Source organism: Helianthus annuus, chromosome 9, assembly GCF_002127325.2.
Source record: "Helianthus annuus cultivar XRQ/B chromosome 9, HanXRQr2.0-SUNRISE, whole genome shotgun sequence".
Lineage (NCBI taxonomy): Eukaryota > Viridiplantae > Streptophyta > Magnoliopsida > Asterales > Asteraceae > Helianthus > Helianthus annuus.
This window is the reverse complement of record NC_035441.2, coordinates 88,961,353-88,982,052: the sequence shown is the minus strand read 5'-3', so window position 1 is coordinate 88,982,052 and position 20,700 is coordinate 88,961,353. Positions and strand designations below refer to the sequence as shown.

The 20,700-nt window shown below is 35.9% G+C and overlaps 2 protein-coding genes and 1 long non-coding RNA gene across 3 annotated transcripts; 1 reads left to right on the top strand and 2 right to left on the bottom strand.

Moving 5' to 3' along the window:
* Nucleotides 1-5,005: 5,005 nt before the first annotated feature.
* On the top strand, nt 5,006-9,443 carry LOC110877801 (serine/threonine protein phosphatase 2A 57 kDa regulatory subunit B' beta isoform). The gene is made up of 3 exons (XM_022126007.2): nt 5,006-5,283; nt 5,633-6,782; nt 8,769-9,443. Exons 1-3 carry the CDS (start codon nt 5,252-5,254, stop codon nt 9,069-9,071), a joined length of 1,485 nt encoding a protein of 494 aa, XP_021981699.1. The 5' UTR covers nt 5,006-5,251; the 3' UTR covers nt 9,072-9,443.
* Nucleotides 9,444-9,999: 556 nt separating this feature from the next.
* LOC110877799 (probable pectate lyase 5) lies at nt 10,000-13,999 on the bottom strand. The gene is made up of 5 exons (XM_022126006.2): nt 13,557-13,999; nt 12,571-13,273; nt 11,804-11,995; nt 11,364-11,569; nt 10,000-10,313 (listed from the first exon to the last, which is right to left on the bottom strand). The coding sequence occupies exons 1-5, from the start codon at nt 13,688-13,690 to the stop codon at nt 10,079-10,081; spliced, it is 1,470 nt and encodes a 489-aa protein (XP_021981698.1). The 5' UTR covers nt 13,691-13,999; the 3' UTR covers nt 10,000-10,078.
* Nucleotides 14,000-18,857: 4,858 nt separating this feature from the next.
* LOC110874371 lies at nt 18,858-20,257 on the bottom strand. Its single transcript, XR_002555888.2, has 3 exons — nt 20,211-20,257; nt 19,936-19,992; nt 18,858-18,937 (listed from the first exon to the last, which is right to left on the bottom strand). It is a non-coding gene; the product is annotated as an uncharacterized LOC110874371 (long non-coding RNA).
* Nucleotides 20,258-20,700: the final 443 nt, after the last annotated feature.

Below are 20,700 nucleotides of genomic sequence, written 5' to 3'. Positions count from 1 at the left end.
ATTTCTTTTCATTTTGATTCACCACACAAGCTCTCTTTGAAGAATCTTCAATCACATTTCTTCCATGTGCAGTTTGTGCTTGCTGTTGATTTGGTTGTTGAGCAACTTGATGGTATATTGCCTTTCGGTAGTAATCATTGTTGTTGAATGGATTTTGAGCTCCACTTGCTTCGTGATTAGTGCACTCCCTCTTGAAGTGTCCTTTTTCCCTGCAACGAAAACAAGTGACTTTAGATTTATCAAAACCCAAAGTAGAAACATTAGCATCACGGAGATCATCTCTTCCTGTGATCTGCTTGAATTTCTCAGCTCTCCTCAACACACTTGCCAAACACCATTTTATATCCATTAACTCCATCTCTTCAGCATCAATCTGATCGTAATCCTCCTTAGTAAGCATTGGATTCCCGATCCGACCTGCAACAAAACTACCATAAGATTCTAACACAGTTCCCAACAAAGACATATGGCTCTTTGCAATTTCTTCTGTATAATCTTGATCATCCTCAAGATTCAAAACAATGTTGCACTGAAGCTTCTTTCCATTTTTCTTTGTTGAAATGTTTGAATCAAAGGACGGATATGATGAAAAACTTGTGTTGCTGTTTGATCCTTTGGATGAATTTCCAGATGAGTTCTTTGCATTGAATGCAGTTTCAACTTTTGGTGACAAGTTGGTTGTTTTATCATTCAACCCTGCTTTGTAGTACAAACCGATGTCTTGTTCACCATCAAACACTTTCATTCTGGAAATTTTTATCTGTTCCATTTCCTGAGCTTCAACTTTTTCAATAAATTTGCTAAGTGTCAAATTGCTAAAACCCTTTTTGTTCCTTAGCATCATGAGATATGTGCCCCAAGTTTCGTGTGGTAATGCATCAACCAGTTTCTCAATCAACTCCTCATTGTCTTTGTTGATGCTCACTCTTTTCATACTTACCAACAAATTGCAGTATCTTTCAATTATCTGCTTTGTACTTTCATTCTTCAAACCTCGAAATAGATCAAATTCTTTTTTCAAAAGTGATTTCTTGTTTTTGATCATTTCTTGACTTCCAACAAACTTAGATCGTAATGCTTTCCAAATTGAATATGCACTCCCAGTGTGTTGCAATAAGACCAAAATATCCTCTTTCACAGCTTGTTGTAGCAGACTTAGCATCATTTTTTCATTCTTCTATTTCCTTTTATCATCCGCACTCATATCCTTGATAGCAATCTCCTCTTCATCGTCATTTGTTGGTCTAACGTATTTTGTCTCAACACATTCCCAAGCATCTAAATAGTTTGCCTGTACCCAGTTCTCAAAACGTCTTTCCCAACCCTTATATTCCTCGATATTCATGAGCTTAGGCGGTTTTTGCATAGTCCCCGTTTCATTTTCCAACATCGTGTTTTGTGCAATAGTGATCGGGGTAACCGAGGTAGCAAATGCATTATAAAATTCCTCGTCCATGATTCGGATAATCAAAGTTCACAAAAACTGAATGTTCAAGCGAAATAGCAAATTTCAAGCTAGACCCTTTTCAAGCGGAACCACTGATTTGAAGCGGAATCAGTCAACACTTTTCAAGCGGAACCTTGGTTTGGAGCAGAATCAAACTGAATTTTCAAGCGGAACCAAATTTCGAGCAAAATCAGCAGAGTATTTCAAGCGGAATAACAATTCCAAGCGGAATCAACTTAAAATCTCAAGCGAAATATCGGTTTTCAAGCGGGATCACGTATGAACTGCTGCTGATGTCATCAAATACTCGCTGTTTTTCAAGCGGAATAGCAAATTTTACTTGATTTAGAACGAATTAACGTCTAATTTTCACAAGGATTAGTTAAAACACTATTCCGAGCTTGTTGTTGAAAAATCAGACCATTTTGACCATGAAAAGTTTTGAATTTTGAAAAAGAAGGTGTAGAGAACAGAAAATGCAGCTGAATTGGTATGAACTCTTCCTCCTGAGCTCTGATACCACTTGTAGGATTGTTTTCGAACCTGAACGAGTCGATCAGAAGAGTTTTGCTCAGTTTGAACGGCGGAAACAGACAAACTGAGATCAATTCAGCAATGTATACACTTTAAACTGTCGATTTGATTGATAAAATGACTTTTACAGCGAGTCGACACTTCGGCAGCACTTCGTGGCAAAACCGGAAGAATGATTCTAGATTTCGCTTGAAACTGCCTATTTATAGGCGTTCTGATTTCGCTTGAACATGTCTCAAGCGAAATCACCATGTTAAACTCAAGCGAAATACCAAGACACACTCGAGCGGAATCAGAAAGTTGTTGATTTCGCTTGAACATGACCAAGTGTCATTTCAAGCGAAATCTCTACTAATTCTCATTTTCTCGTTTTTCGTGCCCTGATCTAAATAGTACAATACAAGATTCGATACAAGACGAAGACGACAGACGGATGCACCAACAAAGTTAACCAGTGGGGTATTTGAAGTTTCTATCAATTGCCGGTTGAGTTTTTGTACATTCTTAGATCGAGCAGGCGGAATGTGAAGATCCTGGTGCTAACTTGTGATATCAAAAACTGAGCTCGGATATGGTTAAAGTTTAAACAGAGGATGCTGTATTGATTAGTTTCAAGTTGGTGATTGTTCGTGAAGGTTGTCGTTTAGCAAATCAGAGGAGAGTCGTAAACTGTGCAAAAGACCTGAAGATTCATTCTAGGGGGAATTTGTGCTTTACTTTGGCAAAAGCAAACCCGAATCATCAATCGAGGGGGAATTTGGATAGTCAAATTTCAAGATACCTGATTGAAGTTGTAGAAAAGTTGAAGATTACAGAATATTCAAACACAGCTCAAGGTTCTCAAAGTTTTAAAGACGATTCGACAGTGACATCCGAAGGGGAATATGTTGGTGCATATTTCATACGTCTGCCACTGTGCGAATACTTAGATAGAGCATGTGTTGAATATTGTATAGAATAGAGAAAGTTGGACAGGTTTTGTAAATGTCAAAGGTCCATCCGGACAGATGACCATCCGGTCGGATGGCAATCCGATCGGATAGACACATAGTGTGAGATGTCTATAAATAGGGACTTGGGGTTCTCATTTGGACAAGCTTTTGGTTCCCAGAGGGGACATGCTGTCCAACTGGTCTCGTGGTGCTGTAAACGTTGAATAATCAATAGAGAGCAGATTATAAGTGACTGCTCGGTGTCGTGTCTATCTTCTACTCTTTTTTTAGTCGTAATAAACGCACCGAACACGTCGGATCTGGACCGAAGCTCCGTCGAACTCGCCGGATCCTGGAGTCAGCAAAGACCAAACATCTGTTAGGCTAAATAGATGTTTGGAAAACTACATCAGTGTTTAGCTTAGACAGTGTTTATTCAATGTAACAATACCTTATTTCAACAGTGTTTAGAATAGCCTAGAACAGTGGATAACATTGCTCAGATGTTTGCAAACATCTGAGAATCTTTTCTGTTAGAAATGTTAGATGTCACTATGTCACACCCCTATTTTGCCACGTATCACCGGCGGGCCCGGTGGGGGTATAGTGACGTAATTGATATCATCATAGTCAAACCACACAATACCCCCATGATGATATCAATTACGTCACTATACCCCCATCGGGCCCACCGGTGATACGTGGCAAAATAGGGGTGTGACACACTAATAGGGTGACATCAGCTGATCTCACAGCAGAGCTTTTGTACTTGTGTATAAATAGATCACTCTAGTCAATGATTTATTTAACACACACATACTTACATTTTCTCTTGTATGAACTGCTCTGCTTAGTGTGATCAGTTGGGGGGGGGGGTATGTAAAATCAATCGATTGTAAAGCTTTCGAATCATTAATATTCACTGAAAAACATTCATTGATAATGGCCCTCAGCTTGTGAATGTTATTTTTTTAACCGGCCCGGTTAATTACTTTAACCAGCTCGGTTAATAAACCGGTTATTTTGCCTATTTTTTGAATTTCTCGGTATGTTTTCGGCTAACCGGTCTATTAGTTAAAAAGCCGGTTAATAACCAGTTCCTATACTAAATACTTATAACTTAAATCGGTTACTAACCTACGATTAAAAATAACCACTGATCGGTTATTCCTAAATCGGTTATTAACCGGTATTTTGTGCACCTCTGCTTCAAAGTGATGCTAGTGTGAGTTGAACTTGGGACCTCAAGGAGAGAAACCAAGTGACTAACCACTAGACCAACTTGTTAAGACTATACTAAACCTATACCACACTATCTTTTTAGTCACACAGAAAAATAAAACAATAATATACCATAAATGTTGTAAAGATAAAATATAAGTGGAGTTCTTCGAGTCGAGAGTTGCTCTAACCGACTCCCTACAAAAGTCGATTTTGTTAGGAAAGGCATGTCTTCAATTGCCAAGGCTTGTACATGGTAGTCGTAATAAAATTAAGAATACTTTTATTTAAAAAATAAATATTTTTTGAGAACTTTGTTAAAACTATAAATTAAAATGTATAAAAAACTCATCTAATACGACCCGTATAAACCTATACGACCCCGTATACGTCCAGTCAACTAGACAAAATCTGACATATCAGTCTTTATTGGAAATTGAAAAAGCTATACGACTAGATAAAATCTGACATATCAGCCTATGCTAGAGGTGTACAAAAAAACCGGTTTTAGAACCGAAACCAGAAAAAAAAATACCGAAACTGGTTTTTTTTAAAAAGCGGTTCCAACCCGAACCGGACCGGCGGTTTGTGTAGCGGTTAGGGTTCTTGATGTTTGAAATCGGTTTAAAAACCGTTTCTTTTTTTTTTTTGTAAAACCGGTTAAAAACCGAACCAAACCAGTTGGACCGGTTGTTTTGTGTTTAAAAAACCAATTAGTAACCGAAACTGGTTATAAAAAAACCAGTTTTTGTTTTAAAAAAAAAAACGATTCAGTTAAAAACCGAACCGATTTAAAAAAAAAAAAAAAAAAATTTATACACCTCTATCCTATATACCTTCAATGTAGATTTAAGGATTAGGGTACCATAGAAATATCGTTGAAATAATGGCACACAAACACTATTTTTGGATGTGTGCATTTGAAAATTCTAGAAATCCCAAGAAATAAAGTATTCGGTCTTCATCTCTAGATTTTAGGACAGATCACAGACGTTTGCTTCGTTGTCAATTCTTCATTCGTTCTTGTGTCAAATTCATTCACGGATTTGCTGCATCAGTCCAGAAAGTGCAGTGACCTCAATGATGACCTAATTCTAACACTCTGCCGATTCATTTCATGTTTTCCGATCGCAGATCTCAATCAACAAGGTACGATCTGTCAATGTTAGCAATCTCATATTCTTATTGGTGCTCGAATCTAGAACTAGACAGATAATTCATCCGATTACGATCCGCTTGTTTTCTGTGCTCGGAGTGTGTTAGGGTTTGAGTTGTTGATCGATTGATATTACGTATCTGTATGGATGTATATGTATATGTATCTGTAGAATTTGACTTTGTGGAATGTGTTAATCAACTGATGTGAGGCTCGAATCTAATGCTGGATAGATAATTTATTCGATTACACTTCCCGTGTTTTCTGTGATTGGAATGTGTTAGGCTTCGAGATTCAATCGACTTCGCGTGTAGTAGAAATTGATTTTGGATATATTATCAGGATGTTTAAGATTATTAAGGGGAAGAAGAAGGGTTTGAAACAAGAAGCTATAGAACCACCACCGGGACCTAATGTTTCGTCTGATGTGACTGTAAACCATGCGTCTCGTGCAGCTGTTGTCAGTGAGCAACAGCCTAGTAGCGCCAGGTCACAGGCTGTCACCATATCGTCGGCTCCATCACAACCTGGGGTGGTTGAGGTATTACCTATGTTGAAAGATGTCCCCATGGCGGAACGGCATGTTTTGTTTCTGAAAAAGGTGCACATCTGTTCGTATATGTTTGATTTATCGGCTCCGTTGAAGAATGTCACGGAGAAAGAGATTAAACGGCAGAACCTTATGGAGCTTATTGATTTGGTTCAGTCAGGTTCGAGTAAGATGAATGAAATCATGCAGGACGAGATGGTTAAAATGATATCTTTGAACATATTTCGTTGTTTGCCGCCTCAGTCGCACGAAAATTCAGGAACTGAAAATCTTGATCCGGAAGAAGATGATATGTATTTGGATCCCTCCTGGCCACATTTACAACTTGTTTACGAATTGCTTTTGAAATACGTGGTATCATCCGACACTGATACTAAAGTGGCCAAAAGATACATTAATCATTCATTCGTGTTAAACTTGCTCGACCTATTCGATACAGAAGATCCACGGGAGCGTGAGTATTTGAAGACCATACTACATCGTGTATATGGTAAATTCATGGTTCATCGTCCCTTTATACGGAAGGCGATAAATAATATCTTTTATAGATTTATATTTGAAACCGAAAGGCACCCTGGTATCAGTGAATTGTTGGAGATTCTTGGAAGTATAATAAACGGTTTTGCAATACCAATGAAGGAAGAACATAAGTTGTTTCTTTCGCGGGCTCTTATACCACTTCACAAACCCAAGTCCATTAATTTATATCATCAACAGTTGTCTTACTGCATAACGCAGTTTGTTGAAAAGGATTATAAGTTGGCTGATATTGTTATTAAAGGGTTATTGAAGTACTGGCCTGTTACAAATTGTGCTAAAGAAATCCTTTTTCTTGGAGAATTAGAAGAAGTGTTGGATGCTACTCAACCTGCGGAGTTCCAACGATGCATGGTTCCTCTTTTTAGAAGGATTGGATGCTGCATAAATAGCCCTCATTTCCAGGTTTGTTATTTCTGCCTTTGTTTTTGTATTTCAGTTATAAAATCAGTTAATTTTTTCATTTGGTATTAATATTCAAGCATTTAGCGAGCCGATCTCGAGTACCATACGAGCAGTTTGGCTTGTTAACATTTCTAGCATATCAACTCTGTGTATCTTGGTTATCATACCTATCTTTCAAGTTATGAGTGCTTGATTATCGACTTATTCAGCTTATGTAACAGAAAAATTCAATGAAATGTTACCTATGTTTTTTAAATTATACACATAATAAGATGCTATGAAAGTTGAGCCAACTGAACTAGTTTTATCTTACAATATAAAGTAGATCTTATTCTTTTCAGGTTTTAGTATGGTTGACGTAGATTTCTAAAGAAGTTGGAATAAAAACAATGAAATTAAGCATATCTCTTGTAACAGCTAACTATGGTCAAGCAAACGTACGAGTTACGAAGCATCGGAAACAAGTGCAGAAGCATCTAAAAAACGCATCTAAAGGCTTTTTAAAAATTATATATTTCTTTTAAATAACCCTACAAAGATGGTCTGAAATTACTATTTTTTAATAATGTTGGGTTAATCAATGATAAATTGCGTAAGTCAAAGGGTGAACATGGGAGAAGCGGATTTTTCAGTCTTGGTTTAGTTATTTTGATTATGTTTCTTATCTGGATTGGTTATGTCAATGGTATGAATGTCTGATATTTTGATCATTGTAATGCGTGTCCTTTATTTTTTTTTTCCGGTTTGTCATATTAATAAAAGATTCTATCTAGGTTTTGATCAAATCCGATTTTCTTGTTTTCTGCTTCTGGGCCAACAAATAATTTGTTTAAAATTTATTGTTTGAGAGTAACAAATAATTTGTATATTTAGTTAAAGTGTGTGTGATACTTGATACTTTTTAGGCTGAGAGGGTATATTTTGTAGATAGTGAAATTTTAACATAATATTCAGAAAATACTCTTTTTGAGAGCATATTTTGTATATAGGGGCATTAGTAGTTAATCATATATAAGCAGGCTTCAGTTTTAAACTATTTTCATGATAATTTGAAGGATTATGATACAGTCCAAATTTATTATTAATTTTTAATTAGTTCTTGTTAGGACACAGTATTAACAGGAATCTAATAAATAGAAAACAATACTACAAATTGTTACTCAAGTTACTTGGTGGCAAAACTTTATTTAATTGTCTAGCATATAATATTTAACTTCATTTGCATTATCTATTTTTAGTCTAAATAAAAGTTTTTTTTAGAAGAGAAATATTTATATTTCTTGTTGATCTTCTCTAAATAGGTTGTAATCTAATAGGTTATTAAAGATTTATTTTCAAATATAATCAAGTTTCGGTCTGCCTTGTTATACTATTATAGATAGGGTCGAAATGGGTCATTCTTGTAAACGTTCTAGCTTAGAACAGATCCAAATGGGCTAGCACCACCCACCGTCATTGTCTGTCATGAGTCATGACCACTGTTACCACCACCGCCTACACCTCCTGGATGCTGCTGCCACTATTAGGCGCCACCATCTATGGGTTGCCATTACCGCTGTTTTCACTGTCGCTGCCTCCGCCTGCTGTCACTACCGTAAAAACAAATACAGTGGGTGAACCCCCCTACGAATCGCCAACACGACCACCGTTACCACCGCTGCCTACACCTACCAGCTGCTGCCTGCCGCTGTTATGGGTTGGCACCACCACAACCACAATTACCGCCGCTGCCGCCTGTGTCGTCATCATAAAAAAAAAAAAAAAAAAAGCGGGTGAACCCATTTTGATGCCTTTTATTCTTAAACAACCCGTTTAATCAAAGCCCATTTTCAGATGTTTTTTTGAAACGACCTATCTTGAACCATCACCTGACTTGACCCACATCGCCAAGCTTTAAGGCCAGATGTTGCATATAGCACAGTAACTAACTCTTTGTATTCCAGTTTTGATCCAAACATATTCTGATTTTTTGTTTATTTGTCGCAGGTTGCCGAACGTGCGCTGTTTTTATGGAACAATGAACGAGTCGTGAGCTTAATCGCACTTAACAGACCTGTCATTTTACCAATAATATTTGAATCATTAGAAAGAAACGTACAAGGTCACTGGAATCAAACAATCAATGAATTAACCGCAAATGTCAGAAGAATGTTCATGGAAATGGACCCTGAGCTCTTTGAAGATTGCCAGACTCAATATATGGATAAAGAAGCCACACTCAACGAAAAGTCAAAGCAACGTGAGTTGACCTGGAAAAAACTCGAGTCAATCGCCTCACCACCTGAATGAAATCAAACGCTTTGCTTGTTGTAATGAATTAAAGCAGCATTGGATGCAAAAACAACTTTGTCCTTCATTTCCTTCTGTTGATTTAGCGACTTTTTTTCCCTTTGCGGTTTTGGAAAGGTAATCTGTACCATCTGGTGCTATAGTTACGGATTCGGTTATTATTTGTAGTAAATTATCGGTACAGATGATAAGTGAAAGATGTCCCCATGTTAAACATTACAGGGGTGATATCAGTCTTCTATGGTCAAATTAACCATTTTGGCCATGTTTCTTGTCAATACAAACTTGCCTGTGAATCCAGTGTTCTTGCTGTGTGCAAAATATTGGTTTTTTGCTTTTATTTTTCTTATTATAATAAGGTTTTATTAGTTACTTAATGTTCTTACATTATAAAAGTTTTTTTTTTTTTTATTTTATTAAATTATTTTTTTTTGTTATGTTGATGTGTGATTGTATTCACCATTGGGATGAGATGATAGTATTCTAAATGAACTGTTCACGAACTATTTTTAACTCTTATGGTAAATCAATATTTTTCTAATAATTGCTTTGTATTCATTCTCTTGCAAACATAAATCCTCTTATAAGTTTATTTTCTTTTTTTGTGTGTTGATTATCCCAGCTGAGATTTAATATTACTGTTGTCATATTTCTCTCAAACATAAAATCATGTTTTAGTATTTATAGTTTTATACTCTTATGTTAAGCTGAGATTATTATTATGCATGATTAAATAGAAAACACATTAACATAAAAGCAGTAAATTAAACGATTTACTTAATTTTTTATTTATAATAAAAGATTACAACTTAATTTTCAGTGTGTTACTGTTAATAATCAAATGCTATTTCATTAAAAAAGTTCAAAAATTCTTACTAGCCATAAATAATATATAAATTTGTCTATATGTTCAATTGCACATACAAAACAACCAAAAGAAGTCGACCATATATAATTCTTTTTCTTTCTTTTTTTCTCCTTTTGTACTCAATTGTCCAAATCTATTACTACAATAATAACATAAAGAAACGACCACCGTTGATGGTGACGATGTTAAAGTACAAAACTAAGAAAATTAGTGAAATCGAAAAGAGAGTGGTGGGCGGTGCTAATTTTGCGCTCGTGCCGCTACCAAACGTAATTCCAAAGTAGTCATCGTCATCATGGTTGCCAGTATTCCTGCCTTCACCACCTCCTGTGGTGATCGGGCCGTTACCGAATGACACGGTCCCAACATCATCCCTGCACAATCAATGATCGTGTTATTTATCTAACACGTACGAATGATTAAAAAAAAGGGTAAATCGGTCATCACAGAAGACACATTTTATGCATTTAAACACATTGATTAGATTCGATCCGCAATGATTTACAGTATGTTTATTTATTTAAATCACTTTGGTCACATGTGGGAGGGACAATATTACACATTTTGATACCCTTTAGGCGGATGCCAATATGGGTTACCTTTTTAGGCCTTAAAAGTAGAGGGTATAAGTTCCTTTCCCAATGAAAAAGACGCAAGATACACTTTTAAGGTTCCAGACACTTTTAATAATCTCACCTTGGGATGATGTGAATGGTAGGGTTCTACCCCAAAGAAGCCTTGAATTCAACAGAAAATTCAAAAGAATTTGTGTTCAGTTACAAGACTAGGTATGGGATGGATTATAATTTTTTACTGATTTGGAATGTGTATGAAATTAGGTGATACTTGTTTCTTTACCTAAAATCAGTCTCATATTTGTTTACCCGTGTCTGAACCGAATATATTAATATATTATATAATTTCAAAATATAATAGATGGTATATTTTGAGGTTTGTAGAAATTTGAAGTTGTTAAAAGCATAGAACTAGTAGGACCGTATGCGTGTATCTGATTTTCAAAGCTGGTTTTTACGTTGAGTTTATGATTCAGTTTTTTCGTAACGGAATCCCAAATTGAAATTTTTGACTAGGTAAGATTATAAACCAGAATACCCGCTAGAAAACCTGAAAGCCCAATGGATATATTGCTTGTATGAAATAACTTCACAGTCGAGTATTGAATTAGGGTTTCTAAAATTAGATCAATTGTCATCCCACTTATGGATGTTTGTGGACATAAAAAGTAATATTGGGTTGATTAAGTTAATCAAACTATTATAAAATGTTGAGATTATATAACTATGGAATTAAAAGAAAGAAGTATAATGATTGATATTTATCTATTTCACATGTAAGGTGGCATATTGACCATGAAGTGATAATTGATTAAAGAGTTAGTATTGTAATGGATATTAAACATGTACCTAGGCGCACCAAAGACACCTGCGTTCATCGTTAGTTGATCTACAAGGAAGGCCGATTTAGGATCAACACTAGTCGCCTTTGCATACATAGCGTTTAGGTCTTCACCGGATGGCACAAAGAACGCACCATTTTCCATCAAGTCTCCTTCGGTCCTCCAATTCCACCCTACCCAATTCTTCTCATTTGCATCCACACGCTTTGTAACCTATTCTTGTATAAAATATGGACACAAGGTTAACGTTTTACAAGCATTTGCTGATTTGTCTGAGTGGTTAGACCAACCAACAAATACGATATTATTCTATATCCATTGACGAACCCAAAGTTTATAAAGGCTTCAACTAACGGCTAAAAATTTAGATTAAATAAACAAACAAAAAATCACTCAAATTCCGTTAATCGGGTCAACCTATTTAACTCATTTGAGTTACAAATTTACCTCCTTTGCATTAGGATCGGGTGGCGCTATATAACGGTTACCCTGACTATTAATCGTGGGATTCGCACTCCCACCAATCGCATACATCTTCCATTCAGTAAAATCGTTGTTCACTACATGAAAATACCCATGTCTACACCTCGGCATTCTTTGCACCAAACCCTTCCCATAATGATTAAATGCAAACGTAACCTATCAACACAAAGTACAAATAACATTACCAAAAGTACAAGCCACCAATGCATGAAAAAATAAGAGTGAATTTCAAAGATTGTCCTTTATCTTTATACAAATTTTTAGATGCTGTCTTTTATATTCAAAATTGACGAGTTTTGTCCTTTATGTTTTCATATCATACACGTTTTGTCCTTTAGTTCTAACCCAGTTAGTTTTTTCAGTTAAATTTAGTATGTGTTTTGCACATAAGGGCATTTTTGTCAATTCAAATTTGGTCTCTTCCACCATCACAACCTGCCACCACCCACACCACCCAACCTTGGAAATTTGAATTGACAAAAATGACCTCATGGTGGTGGCAGATTGTGTGGAAGAGACCAAATTTGAATTGACAAAAATGCCCTTATGTGCAAAGCACATGACCAAATATAACTAAAAAACTTTCTGGGTTAGGACTAAAGAACAAAACGTGTATGATATGAAAAACATAAATGACAATACTCGTAAATTTTGAACATAAAAGACAGCGCCTGAAAATGAGTATAAAGAAGAAAATCCTTGAAATTCACCCTAAAATAATAAAACTTCACCTGCATTCCTTTATCCGGCAAATATGCATCATCATGACCCATAAGCATAACTTCATTATGATACGTAAAATAATTGTTTGAAATTGTAATAGCCGTTGATCCCAAAATTGCATCAATCAAACCATCCGTACAATGAGATAAAGAACAGTGATCAATCCATATGTTTCTTGACCCGGAAATCGATATTCCGTCACCGTCCGATAACCCTCTCCGGCCAACATGGGTCGGACTAGATCGGATCATGGCGTTACCGGACGGTTTACAGTTGAAGATACGAATATTATGGATAATAACATTAGTAACATATTGGATGGTGATGCACCCGCCTCCGGTGATGTCCACGTTGACCCCGCGACCGTCTATGGTCTTGAAGCTGTTGATGATTAGCTCGTGTTTGAGTTTGATCAGCATGCTCGAAGCGAAAACGATCCATAATGGTTCGGTTTGTAAGACGGCGTGGCGGAGGGTGCCTGGGGTTGGGTTCACGGTGTCGTGGTCGGAGGAGTCGGTTACCACGTAGTACTGCCCTCCTTTGCCGCCTAACGCGTACCGCCCGAAGCCGATGCCGCAGTCGGCTAGGCGTTGGCGGTCGGTACCCCAATTCGGGTCGCATTTCCAGCAATCGTCGATCGGGTTTCCGGTGATACAACCGCCACCGATGTCGAGCATTGCTCTTCTATGTTGGATAGATACATTTATTCTCCTGCAGATAACAGGAGAGAATTTGATGTGAGCACACTAAAATTTAGTCGGAATGTGATCTTGTGAGTATCTTTTTGAAAAACGAAAGATACCCACAAGATCACACGTCTTAATAAAAAGAACCCAGATAGGAATTACTCTAAAACAATGTGATCTTGTGAGTATCTTTTTTGAAAAACGAAAGACACCCACAAGATCACACGTCTTAATAATAAGAACCCAGATGGGAATTAGTCTAAAACAAAAAAAAAACATGAAATCCCCATGTGGGGTTTGTAGGTTACCTATGAACTTCTTGAACAACAACTTCAGGATTAGGGTGTTGATAAGGAAGAGAAAGATTAAGAGTGGCCTTGATGACAGATAGGAGAGAGGTTAAAAGGCAGAACAGGAGAATGTAGGTGATTGGAGGATGCATTTTGTGCAACAATATATGATATTAATGTGAGGGTAGAGGGTTTAATCTTTTTGTGTTTCTCATGAAACTAAAAAATTGGCTTCAAGTTGAATCATCCTCTGTTTTGGAGGGAAAGAATGTTAATTATAAGAAAATGGATGAGTTTTTCCTATAATTTATATAATAAGAAAATAGATGCTTTGGTTTGTTTATATAATAATTGCAACTTGGTGATAAAATTTGGTTTGTGAGGCATGGTTTTTGCATAATTTGAGGGAGAAGAAAAGAAGATAATTGGGGAATTAAGGGGTGGGGGGTGGGTAGGGTGGGGGGTTCTCTCACTTCCAAGTCTTTGTTTTCCTCAAAAACTTTACATTCCAATCTTGTTTATAAATCATTCGATTTGGAAATAAGGAAGAAACCCAATTGATAAAGTCAAATATCCACAAAAAAAAAAAAGAAGATGGAAATTTGAGAGGAATATAAAGGGAAAAAGTTGTCTTTTTTGGGTGATTAAAGGAATATCTATTGCATTCAAGTCAGTGTGTTCTACTTTCTTCATATTACACTTATCCTCCTTGACTTCTTTTCTTATCATTTCAACCACAAAATTCTTTCAACTTTTCAATTGGCTCCAACTTTGCACTTCAATAATTTTTTTTTTAACGGTTAATTTCTTTAATCCCCTGTCGTCTGTGGGACTTGAACTCAAAACCTTTCCCTTGCCAACTTAGGTGTTTTAAAGGCTTTGCCTTTGCCAATAGACCACCACCCCATTGATTGCACTTCAATAACTTGATTTCATTTTCAATTTCTATTATTATCTTTTGGTATTACATAAATATTTTCTTTTAATATTTAATTTTCGAATTTTCCTAATGAAATAGTTTATAAATGAATGTAAAGGAGTAACAATTATTTTGTATTTATTTAAAACATAATGGTTCAACTAAATTTTTTTTCTTGATACGACATCAAATCCGTCTTCGACGGAGTTCGAACCCTTAACCTAAAAATATTAAGGGAACAACACTTTAACTCTAATGGATTGCTAATTAGACGTTCAACTAAAAATATTACATAAGTCCCGGGTGGGGGGGGGGGCGGGTAGCTTTCTTGTGGCTCGTGGGTGTCTTGGCCCCCATCGATTTTTTGCTCGTATTGTTAATTTTATCAAAAAGTTTTTGAAATTTTCTTTTATAGTGTAAAATATTGGATTTTTAAGAGTTTGGCCTCCATTAAGTTTTTGTTCAAACTCTTCCACTGCTCAACTCTTTATTGCATAAGGCAAGATCTAGTGTTTGGGTTGGCAAAATTTTAATTTTTTAGGATTTAAAAAATGCAAGGGTTTTTAATTCTACAAACAATGAAGTTGCTTGAAGGGACGGGAGGGTGGTCATGCTCGACCCATTACGCGGCTCATTTGTGGCTGGATTTTGAGAGATACGTGAGTAGAGATGAGAGGTGAAGGATGGATTGTTAGTGATGGTTGGGTTTAAATCGTAGTTTTTCTTATTAACTTTTTAGTTTCATATACTTTATAACAAAACTATAAGGGGACTAGGGGTGGTTCACTAGTGATAGAATCTATCACTCCCACTATCCAATCAAGTCATGCCATGTGTACAACCAATATTCTATCACTAGTGATAGAAATGTAGGAGGGGTGGAATCACTAGTGATGGGATTCCAATGTACAAGTTATAATGCACAATGTACAAGATACCATTCATTCACTCATTCACAAAACAACAAACAAGTTCAAAGTTCAACGCGTGCTCGGATCCACGCCGTGATACTTCAACGCGTTAACAATATGGCGGCGGCGGTGTGACCATCTCCCATAACGCGTGATGGGGGGCCGAACACGGACCACCCCGGGTCCTCTAAGAGATGATTCACTCTCTTAACATAGTGAATGGTTAGAAGAAAAGTAAAGACATACTATCTTGATATGTTGTGTTGAAAAAGGTGATCACTACCTTGAATTAGTGAGACATTGTTAAATGATCACTACATTGTTAATGAAACGTTTGTACTGATGATCTCTTCCGATTAAGAGAAACATTCAGTGAGGCAACTCTTGATTGGAGAATTGGGAAGAGGACGTAGAGTGTAGTAATTAACATCTTGATCCTCTACAAAACTGTTTTGTCTTTCTAACCGTTAACTTGTAACATCTCGTTTTTATATAAATCAAATATGTTGGTTCATGCTCAATGATGATTGAAACGAGCACCTAATAGTTAGAACGAAGCTTTAAGTTATGAGATGTTAGGCGGATATCTAAAATTATTAACAATAAGTAACGAGTAAAATGATTATTTGAGTATTAAGTGTTTAGACGAGTACGTAGTATTAGAAAATAACACTAAATAATAATATAATTTGCTATATTAAACTATAATATAATAATAGTAGAAGTAGTAGTAGTTTTGTGCACGTGTGTGCATGGAATATTGTACAGAGAAAGGTTATTGTACAAGAGGAAAGGAGTGTACGAAGTGTAGGAGAGAAGTTTGATCCTTAATTTACAAGATCAATGGTTGAGAGTTAAGTGGTCCCAAATATAGAAGTCATATAGCTAAAATCAAGGGAAACACGTGGGAAAAAAGACAAAATAAGAAAATCCAATATTGTTGACTCATAAACCCACTTCCCAATTAATTTTCAAACGGCTTTAACTTTTTCATACGTTAATTTTTTATAAAAATTACACCGTATTAACGAGCATTTCATTCTCTTTAATTCGAGCAACCTATTGCTATAATTTTCTTAAAAAAATTGTAGGATTTTGAATACCCATTACGTGATTACGTGATTACGTGATTAAGTGATTTTGAATACCCAGTAAGTGACTACGTGATCTTGATCCCCATTACGTGATTTCTTTATAAATTTATTTATGTGAAACCCCACTAAGTGAGTACATAATTTGTTAGGATCTGAGTTTGAATTGTTTGTGAATGTTTAATAGGAACAATGGAAGATGATAAAAAGATGGAAATAATTTGCAGCAGAATGAAAGTAAACTTTAAATCACAAACAATTAGTGATTTGCTTTCATCATGAATACTTTAAATTGAATGATTGAAAATACAATGATTCGCGTATGCATGAATACAAACTCCCCCTCAGCCTTAGATCACTCAGTTTGCTCGTATAAAATGTCAAGTGTGTGAAGTGATTAATAGAACAGTACATGCACTGTTCTATTTATAGTACAATGCAAACCACTGTGGAATCTATGCTGACTTCACCTAGACAATCACATCTAACAACTATAACAACCTCTAACATCTGCTACTACTAAACACTGTTACATTGGAAACACTGATTACAACATCTGATGATCCAATCCTCTGATGAGCTCTATCCTCTGTTGAAGCCTCAGCAGACCTTGTTCAGCAGACTTTGTCTTCTATAATCAAAGGGTGATCAGACCTTTGCTTCCAGTAGACCTTAGTCTTCATAAGCGGTTTACTTTGGCAGACCTTGTGAATTAGCAGACTTTAGCTTGTAGCAGACCTTAGGAAGCAGCAGTTGTTTGATGCCTTTGTCATTGGGAGGAGAATGAATCCAAGCACTGTTATAAAAGATCAGTTGATTGCAGAACTATTTTGGCTTTCAATCATCTGTCTTAAGGTGGGATCCACATGAGCCAACAATCTCCCCCTAGAACAGATGATGCCAAAACCCTTCTTTATTGTTGATCTTTATTTCTCATCAATATCTCCTGGATTTGCCCTTTGAATTGTAATCAAAGTCCAAGGAGATCATGTCTTTTTCATTATCCCTTTCAATTTGAAGGTTCAGAAGATCTAGGAGATCACATGCATTCAGACCATATGCATCCTCCATTTTAATCCTTTCAACATCACCATTTGATCTGAACAAAGTCAATACGTGGGTGTCCGAGGATGACTTCCACTTTAGTATTTCTGGATCAGATGATTTTCTTGGGATAAGACTTATTAATGATGAGTTTGGTGATTGTGGTCTGCTGATTAACTTTGTAAGTGTTTCTTTGAGTTTAGCAGCAAGTAAATCAGCAGCATGATCAGTTTGAAATTCAAGCTGGCACGTTATTGCCTCTTTTTTGTATTCTTCAAACCTCTGCTCATCTTCCTAATCAGTCTGCTTTTGCCTTTTTAAATGTTTTAAGGCATTTGCGGATAAAGCACACGTTGAGAGAACCTTTTTGGAGGTTTGTGTCTGTTGAGGCATGCCAGCAGTGGTTGTAGGATAGACTGGCTTTTGAGGAACATTGGGATCTTTAGCTCTAGGCTCTTCCAGCTTTTTGTAGGTCTCAACAATGTTAAGTTTTGACCATCTGGCAATTGATCTAGCTGAACCATAATCAACAGCCATAAGCTTTGCTCTCATTCTCTTAAGTTTCAATGCCTCATCCGGATTCACTTGCTTGGCTTTCTTCTAATTGGGTGGAGTTGGCTTTACCAGAGGGTCATTGATCATTTTAGCGATTCTTTCTATTTCCTCCCTGAGAGCATCTGATGACCAGTCACTCTAAGCGATGGGAGTTTGGCTGATATCGGTTTCGTTTAATTACGATATCGACACTCGCTCTAACAATCTCCCAAAAGATATGGACACATGTTTTACATCGATAAAATAGTCAATTTATATAAACTCGTATCAAAACTTGTTGTATAAGAAATGATATTTTATTATGAAAAGAGTATAAAAAATTTTAGACATAAGTAAGATTCAAGCTTTAAATAGATAATCTAAATATTAATAAAAGACTCTAATTAATGCCACATGTCATTTTCTCCTTCAACTTATTAAATATAATAATTAAATATTAATTAATGATATTATTAACATATCTAATATCTAATAAATTATTAATATCTCTTGAATTAATATAAACTAGAGGGTAGGCCCGTGCGATGCACGGCATGACCAACAGTTAGTGTCCTTCATTTTGTGGTGCGTTCGGGAAAAATGTTTATGCATGGATAAAAGGTAATTAGCCAAAAGACAATGTAAGAGAAGCCATACAAAACGTCATAAGAGCTTGTACCATATGCCGGCCACACAAAATTTAAGGCGTGCATAGCACAGGAAACTTTGTTTGCGGAATGTGTTTAAAAACAAACATGTATGCCAAGTCTAAAAACATACATTACAGAAAAAAAAACTTAAAGGAGTTCATAAAGCTTCCGGTTTTATTCAATAATTCACGAAATCTTCTGCCGCTAATGCATGCCCATGTAGTCGCCCTTCCCCTTAGTAGTTTCTTGTCTACAACAGGTTTAAGCAAGTAAACATAAGCAACGACTATGAGTTAGTCAAATTAAATATCTTAACATATGTGCACGCATGACTCTCCATACATGACTAACCCATAAAAATCATTGAGAGAACTCACTACCATATGAAAACCTTAAATCATATTACAATATGCAACAATAAATTAAATAAAACCAGACTAAATTGTAACTGCCTAAAAACTTGAAATGAATATTAAACGAACTTAAACATAGATAAATGAAGGTAAATGAACACACATAAACTAACGAAGCATGTGTTCATGTTTGTTCATTTAATTAATGAACAGAAAAAAAATTGTTCATGTTCATTCGTTTATTAAGAACAACCGTATCGGTTCGCTTACAGGCCTACCCACAACTCTTTTAATGAAAGTAAGACTTATTTAAAGCATTATAGAACATACCTTCCATGTTTTTGAAGCAAATATCTCCTAATAGCCTGAGTTGGATGAGCAGTGAACACTAAATCAACTGTTTGATTTTTCAGTGAATCAAAAACCTCTTGAGGTGATTTTTTAAGCTTATTCACAAGTCTCTTAAGAGTTTCTTCATTGGATGAGTTAAAATATCATATCTTGCTGAAAAATGTCGGTGTTGGTTCATTCTTAAGAGATGTCGATTAATGTATTCAGATGAATATATTAGGCCCATTTGTACATTATTACCTGGCCTATATTTCAAGTCCAGAAAAGCTGTTAACCAAGCTTTGAAAATTGAAATTATAACTAATAAGGCTACTCAATTGGGTTCAAAGGAGGCATATATTGGTATCGGTGCATAAACTACTAAGTTGTACACATGCGTCCATAGTTAGGAAATTATGAAAAAGATATGAAGTAATGTAAGGGAATTGACCATTAATTTTTTTCACGATTTTAAATAAAATAATATATGTCAAACCTAATATTACTGCCTACCTTATTTGAAAAAATAAATAAATATTTATATGCTTATAGGCTAAATATATACCTTTCACCTGGAGCGCTACCCACAGAACCATCTGAATAAGAACCTTCATAAGTAGGGCTGGGAAACAAAAAAAGGAAATGTTAGGCAGAACTTTAACTTGGATGATGTATATATTAGTAGTTCATATTCCATTATTTTGTACTAAAAACTTGATAGAATGTAACTTCGTTCAAGTATTGACATAGTGACAAATATTCAATTTTTAACATTTACTTAAACACAACACAAATGGATATGATGTCTAAAACGTATATGCTTATAGGCTAAATATATACCTTTCACCTGGAGCGCTACCCACAGAACCATCTGAATCAGAACCTTCTTAAGTAGGGCTGGGAAAGAAAAAAAGTAAATGTTAGGCAGAACTTTAACTTGGATCGTAAGTAGGGCTGGGAAAGAAAGAAAGGAAATGTTTGGCTTGAGTTTTTGGCTTGAGAGGATGCACGCACCGCTGCGCTACGGAGGGATGATGACCGGAAAATTGATCGGACGGCAGCCGCTGTAGTCGCCATTGTGTGTGTGGTGTACGTTGTTTTAATCCGGTTGCTATCAAGGGTTTTGAGTTTTCGGAGATATAAAGAAAGAAAGTGAAGAGGTGAATGAAATTAAGTCATCCTCTTCTACACTTGAAGTTTGACGATTGGGTTTCTGGGAATTAAACGTGGGAGGACGATTTCTCCATTTTAACCCTGAGATGTCTTAAAATTTTATAGAACTTCCTTTTTAATTGGCTTTAAACATCTTGTACATGTTTCTTTAAAATTG